This window comes from Amphimedon queenslandica, unplaced genomic scaffold (genome assembly GCF_000090795.2).
Source record: "Amphimedon queenslandica unplaced genomic scaffold, v1.1 AMPQUscaffold_12918, whole genome shotgun sequence".
NCBI classification, from domain to species: domain Eukaryota; kingdom Metazoa; phylum Porifera; class Demospongiae; order Haplosclerida; family Niphatidae; genus Amphimedon; species Amphimedon queenslandica.
The window spans coordinates 1-7,386 of record NW_003546846.1 but is presented as its reverse complement, the minus strand read 5'-3'; the positions used below and the strand labels follow the sequence as shown (position 1 = coordinate 7,386).

Below are 7,386 nucleotides of genomic sequence, written 5' to 3'. Positions count from 1 at the left end.
TGATGGACCAATGGTTGTTCATTGCAGGTATGAATACTGGTCTAGATGAAAATAGTAGATATGGTTCACTTATATATTCATTTATACATGTCTTTCTTTTCTTCTCAGTTCTGGTACTGGTCGTACTGGTACATTCATTGCTATTATGGTTGAGATGGCTCGCATCAAGTCAGAGAAATTGGTTGATATCTTCAATAATGTGCAGTACATGAGGAAGTGTCGTCCTATGATGGTTATGAATGAAGTAAGCATAAAGAGCAACTAATTATTTAAAGGAAAGATTACTTTGTGGTTGCAAAAATTTATAAGAGGTTTAATTATTCTATCTTCTTGTCCTCTCTCTTGATGCAGAATGAATATATGTTTATTCATGATGCTCTTGCTGAGGCTTTGAAACTTGGAAAGATTGAGGGAGTTGCTTTTGCTGGGCCCAAGTCTCTCGAAGAGACAAGCAGTGAAAGAAAGTCTGAAGGATCTTTTGATAAAAAGAATCCTGCTGATGAGGAGACAAAGCTTTAGAACTGCTTTAATATATATGAGCCTCATTTTTTATTTTTATTGCTAATTTTGTCTTGTTTTTAATATTTACATAATTAGTTAGACTATATTTATGTTTAATTGAAATGACTGATATGCATAGAAGTCATTTTATGAACTGTTTTGCTAGGCATTTTGAAGATAATTTTTTTAAAGAGTGGTGTCATTAATAAAGTGGCTACATAGTCTCACTAGCCAGACCATTCTCTACCTTACAGTTGTTTGGGTTATTGTCACTTGTCAGAACAAAAGAATGGAAATTGTAAAACATTAATGCTGGGGCTCGCCCTTTAACACGCACTCATTAAAATCAGATTACTTAACTTTAATAATAGTTAGCAACCCTATGGTTGGTCCGTACAAATGCACTTCATCACTAAGGGCTTTGCCCAATTATGCAGTATACCAGATTCATTCCAGTTGTCCACCCAAATGACCTTGGATTGGGGAATTGGTCTGTAATGGTGTAGCCAGCTGGTGTGGCGCACATCATGGCTTATTTCCTTAGACCTGTGTGTTTATAGCTTTCTTTTCTTTAGCCATTTAACTGTGCATTGATAAATTTAGGATGGGCCCTTTTGCCCACTCAGCCTCCCCCTCACTGCTACGTGTATCAAGGACAGGTAATGTGAGCCCAATTATAAAGAAGCTACACAATACTAATATGATTATATAAGACCAAAGAATGAGAGAAATGTCAACAGGACATGAAATTGTTAATTAGCTACTCACGTACACGTCGGTCGTAGCTTGTGTTTTTGAATGGGTTTAGCGTGTTTGCACTTTTACTGTATGCAGGTGTGTCTCAGTAGTGAGAATAAGAAATAGATCTTGTTAGTCTAAAATGCTTTTAACTTTCTGAAATATGTCTGTGTGGGCATGCACATGCATTTTATATTTATAGTAACCCACATGTACGTGTACATATACATGTTGCATTTTTGGAAGTTTCGGGTGACATTGATTTGCCTCAAATCCATGTTAATTGTGCTTTAATGCAGTATACTAATAGTGATTAGTAAAATTAGTAAAACCAAATCCCTAATAGATCTACGCATAATTGTAACTACACACACATACAGACATGTACAGTACACAAACATACATACTGTTAAATTCAATCAATCTGTACCATCAGCTACTTCTGTACATTCAATCAATCCTTACATGATACCCAGTGACATCATAGTAGAGAGTCTTCAAAGCCCATCATCTGGCATGGCATGAACCAGATCCTCCGCCTTAATTTTATCCTTTTTTGCTTCATTAATTATTAATTTTAGACTATTACCTCTAATCACATTGGTTTATTGTTTAATAATTAAATTATTATTTTATCACATGGTAGAGTGATTGTACTTCAATGGAGGGAGTGAAAAGAGGTATGCTGTCTTAAAGAACAGTTCACTAATCACTCAGTTTCATCCTATGTTGTTTTGTGTAGGTGTTTCAATATTAAATAATAGAATTATACAGACACATGTGAGGCAGCAGTGTCCTGGTAAGTCTAATTATAGCAGCTTTGAGCTTCCTTATAAGGAAGATAGATCTATTTAGATAGTGCAATGTTTTTTTAGATTATGATCATTCATGTCTATTCTCTAATGAATCTTTAAAGGACTAGTGAAATATTCCAAAGGATAATCAGTACTCAGGTTTGATAATGGGAAAGAGAATAGAAGAAAAGAGTACTTGTATGTTCAAGGCGTGATATAGGGATGAAAGCGGATGGTTTGTATAATATATATTAGATGTAGAAATGAGAAAGTACAGTAGATGCATACTGTACAATAAAAAAGAGAAAACTTTTCATTTTTATAATTTTTTCTGATAGATCTACATGTAGATGTACTTATGTCATTTTGATGCAAAAGATTTATAACCAACTTATATCTCCACTTAAAACCCACATAAAACACACTGGATGAAGCCAATGCTCTCAGTGAGTTGAGTGCATGCTTTTGATGTTATTCTTCTTGTTCGTGTACGTGCATAGAAGCCTCTCATGATAATTTGTTTAAGGCTGAATATTTCTTTGCTGCTATTTGGTCAGTATGTAGTGTTGAGTGTAATAGGATATTTGTCATTGGAGAGTAGTTTTTTATCTTTCCATGTCATCTCTCTCACTCTTTTATATTATTGTAGCATAATTGGTCTTTTGTTGTGTTATTATGGGAAATTATTAACCAGTTAGATGCTTTCTATTTGTCTGAAGTGGAGTTTCTATATAATGGGCACTTTGGGGCAAAGTTTGCCCGTATATATGTAGCATGTTAATGTACAGACAGTTAGGTACCTATACTTAATTGTTGTTCATTGCATTCAACTTAGACATGGCATGCATGTTGTTGCAATGGTTCATTGCACACTTCTGCTCTAACCAATATAAGCCTTGCAACCAGAAGTGTTATATAAATCAATGGTATGCGAGTCAATAACACAAGAGTTAAACTTTGGTCAACTCATGCATTAACTTGCAGCATTTGTATAGCACTTCTAGTGCACTTCCTGTCACAACACATGATGTTGTGTGCTAAGCCTCAGACTAACATTTGATGCTGCATAGTCTGCTTATTATCTACCAGCATTTGTCAGTCATCAGTTTGTTATTTAAACCCTAGCAAACCACTGCTCTTGACAGTCTAGGTTATTAGGCACTGAATCATAGGAGAGAGAAATCATGTTGAAGGGACTGCTATCTATTGCTGTCACTGTCCTTGTTACTTTGACTTACAATGAAGTTAAGTCAGCAATTTCTAGTAAGCTCTGGAATAATCATTTTATGAAACTTATGCTTTAGAAAATTGTGTTTCATTTAACTTTTATGTAAATACTGTATATTGAATGCTGTTTGTAATAATATGCATGAATTTTTTGAGTTTGTAATCTAGCAAAATTAAAGTCCTAGTAAAGAAATAGCCAGTAGAAAGATGTACTTTTGACTGTAGTTAGTGCGTATCAGTTAATGTTGCCAGCAAGAGGGAGTGCATTGGCACCCATTTGATAAGAGGACCCTATTAATTAAGCCAATCTGTCAATAGAATAATATAATGTGTCTGTTATACTAGTGTCAGTACCCTACACTTATGCACTCACATCTAATTGCTGATGCTATGGAGACAGTCACCCTTTTTGCCAGCCTTTGATTTTTCTTTCAACCTTAACTGTTGAAAGGAATACAAATGTTTTCCAAATAGCTATGCACTTATCATTGGGAGCCTGACTGAAATCAATGCAAACTTTTTTTTTGAAATGCAAAATAAAATACATGCATAGCTACTGCATTAAAGGAAAAGCAGTTTTTAAGAATTAAGAACTTTGTAGAGCTGCCACTGATAAGAAGAGGCTGATAGCGAACTTTAGATCATCTTTGTAAAGTTTAAGGATGCAGGAGCAGAATTCTAATTGACTATAAATCATGAATCATTTAGTTGTGACTAATCCATAATACTGACTATATACATGTCTCAGTTTACATTGTTGTCCATACATGTTATGGTATTTTCCACCCAAATAGCTCAAATAGCACTATATAGGTGTGCCTTATTGCATTTATCAAAGTGGCTTCTGTAAGACATACAATACTGCCTTTGATCTTGTAAAACATTCCAGTGGTAATTTTATGTTGTTGCTAAGGCTTTCAAAGAATTTGGAATTTTAAGAATGCTGTCTTAATATTACAACTGAGCTAGTGCTTCATTTCTCACTAGCATCACCTGAGGGATTCTCAGCCATTAGTCCTGTCAATAATATAACATTGGACAGAGGAGATGATATCACACTATATCTAGTTTGTGATACAACTGCATGAGATCCTCTGAGAAGTTCTCACCTGAGCCAAAAGGCACATTAACTATACACATCTCTATTTCTATTCTAATTGATATTTTTTCACTATATAACATGCACAATTGTTTTATTCTGATAGCAAATCCTCCATTCAATGTCATGGTCTCAGTCAGTAGTACCACAGTTAGTTTTGGTGACAATGTAACCTTTACATGTTCTGCTGAAGGAGGATCAGAAAATAATTTTACTTGGACACATAATAATATGGTTCAAATCAGTGATGGAGGACGATTCATGATAGAATCAACTTCTTCCAATAGTACACTTACTGTTACTGATGTAATTGTAACAGATTTTGGTACATATATTTGTCAAGTATCAAATCTTGCTGGAAGTGATTCTGCTAACTTAACAATTACAAGTATGCATTTATTTATTAAAATTTCTACAATTATAATATCCTTCATTTCTCACTAGCATCACCTGAGGGATTTTCAACCATTAGTCCTGTCAATAATATAACATTGGACAGAGGAAATGATATTACACTGGAGTGTAATACAACAACGCCTGGTCCTCCTAGTAATAATAAGTATAATTGGTTTCATAATGCAACACAGAGTGTTTGCTGCCCATTTGGACAAGATGCTAACATCACTGGTAAGTTTCAAAATATTGGCATTTTTCAAATTATAGTTTTCGTGCTTTTGTAGAATTACTACAGCAAAACACTGTTTCACGTGTTGGTATGAGCTCTGATCTTGAGCTTACTTCAGTCAATGCTTCTCATGGTGGTACATATGAGTGTATAATATCCAATGATGCTGGAAGTGAAGCACTCAGTACTAGTGTCTTCATAAGACCATACTTTGTTGAGCAGCCACCTGACAATGTGTACACTGAAGTTGATGGGAATGTGACTCTGTACTGTAATGCTGAGTCTTATCCTTATCCAAGTTTTCAATGGGAGAAGAGGAATGATGCTGGAGTATTTGTATCAATATCAGGAGAGACTAGTAGATATCTCATGTTTAGTTCAGTCACTACTGATGTCATTGGAGAGTATCGCTGTATAGTTACTGTGGATGAGCTGGACTCCTCCATCACATCCAATGTCACTGCTGTACATGGTACATTAGTTTGTTAAAGATCATCTACACTTATTAATCAATTTATCATTTTAATTTTTTCATTATAGTATCGCCTCAGAATTTAGTGACTGTCGAACCTTCAATGATAATTTCTGAGCCTTCTTCAGATGTTACTTTCACATGCAACACTACAGCAGGGCCTAACAGTAAATTTGTATGGCTGTATAATGCCACTAGTGTAATCTGTGATGATTGTATAGAAACATTTGAGGACTTTTTATCCCGTAAGTATCAATTGAAACTATTAATAGAAAGCCTGAGGCTAATAGCTTGTCCATAAGGAGAGAAAGCATGTATGATTTTTTGGTTTCTTGTTTTCAGGTGTTGGTAACTTGACTAATATGACATTAGTTGGTATTGGTCCTGTCCTTACTCTTCGTAACATTGATTCATCAGTTGGTGGTACTTATCATTGTGCTGTTATCAATGAGGCTGGGTTTGATATTGAAACTGCTAGTCTCTACATTACTCCAACTATTGTCACTCATCCAATGAGTGTTGTTACTCCTACTAGGATCCCTAATATTGTTCTATCATGTATGGCTAATTCTTTTCCTGACCCTGAGTATCGCTGGGAGAAAAGCAGCACTAATGAAGGACCATATACTAAAATAGCTAATAGTGAAGGCTCTACTTATGCTTTGGGTACCATTTTCCATTCTACTAATGGATACTATCGTTGTATTGCATATACTAGTGTATCTAATATCATCAATGAGACTGCTTCTAATCCAGCTGTTGTTACTGGTAAGATATAGTATAGTACCTTAACTACCTTTATAATTTTTCTACATTATATATAACTGCTATTTGTTTGTATAACATACATACTTTTCTTGTTTTATTCTGATAGTGGACATAGGCAGAGTTATAATTTCAGTCAGTAGTACCACAGTCAGTGGTGGTGACAATGTAACCTTTACATGCTCTGCTGAAGGAGGACCAGACAATATTTTTACTTGGACACATAGTATCATGGGTCAAATCAGTGATGGAGGACGATTCATAATAGAATCAACTTTTTTCAGTAGACTTACTGTTACTGATGTAATTGGAGCAGATTTTGGTACATATACTTGTATGGTAATGAATCTTGCTGGAAGTGGTAATGCTATTACAGAGCCAATTACAAGTATGCATTCTACTATTAAAGACTCTATAATTATAATTTCCTTCATTTCTTACTAGCATCACCTGAGGGATTCTCAGCCATTAGTCCTGTCAATAATATAACATTGGACAGAGGAAATGATATTACACTTAATTGTACTACAACTGCTGGTCCTATTAATAAGTATAGCTGGTTTCATAATGCAACACAGAGTGTTTGCTGCCCATTTGGACAAGACGCTAATATCACAGGTAAGTTTTGAAATATTGATATCTTTTAAAATATAGTTGTGTGCTTTTGTAGAATTAGTAGAGCAGAGAACTGTTTCACGTGTTGGTATGAACTCTGATCTTGAGCTTACTTCAGTCAATGCTTCTCATGGTGGTATATATGAGTGTATACTATCCAATGATGCTGGAAGTGAAGCACTCAGTACTAGTGTCTTCATAAGACCATACTTTGCTGAGCAGCCACCTGACAATGTGTACACTGAAGTTGATGGAAATGTGACTCTGGACTGTAATGCTGAATCTTATCCTTATCCAAGTTTCCAATGGGAGAAGAAGAATGATGCTGGAGTATTTGCATTAATATCAGGAGAGACTGGTAGATATCTCATGTTTAGTTCAGTCACTACTGATGTCATTGGAGAGTATCGCTGTATAGTTACTGTGGATGAGCTGGACTCCTCCATCACATCCAATATCACTGCTGTTCATGGTATACATTAGCTTGTTGATAATTTTAGATAGCCACTTATTAATCAAATTTCAATTTTACAAATCTATTTCTTTTTTT

At 35.0% G+C, this 7,386-nt stretch overlaps 2 protein-coding genes across 2 annotated transcripts; both read left to right on the top strand.

The window, feature by feature from the left end:
* Positions 1 to 6: 6 nt before the first annotated feature.
* LOC109586241 (receptor-type tyrosine-protein phosphatase alpha-like) lies at positions 7 to 607 on the top strand. Its single transcript, XM_020002420.1, has 3 exons — positions 7 to 27; positions 109 to 244; positions 352 to 607. Exons 1-3 carry the CDS (start codon positions 11 to 13, stop codon positions 517 to 519), a joined length of 321 nt encoding a protein of 106 aa, XP_019857979.1. The 5' UTR covers positions 7 to 10; the 3' UTR covers positions 520 to 607.
* Positions 608 to 3,064: 2,457 nt separating this feature from the next.
* On the top strand, positions 3,065 to 7,308 carry LOC105314441 (hemicentin-1-like; the record flags this gene model as incomplete). Its single annotated transcript, XM_011408611.2, has 9 exons — positions 3,065 to 3,296; positions 4,466 to 4,747; positions 4,804 to 4,986; positions 5,040 to 5,456; positions 5,525 to 5,701; positions 5,799 to 6,224; positions 6,331 to 6,609; positions 6,666 to 6,839; positions 6,892 to 7,308. Coding segments are annotated over exons 1-9 (2,434 nt in total), but the record flags the coding sequence as incomplete, so codon positions are not given.
* Between the last annotated feature and the right edge of the window lie 78 nt (positions 7,309 to 7,386).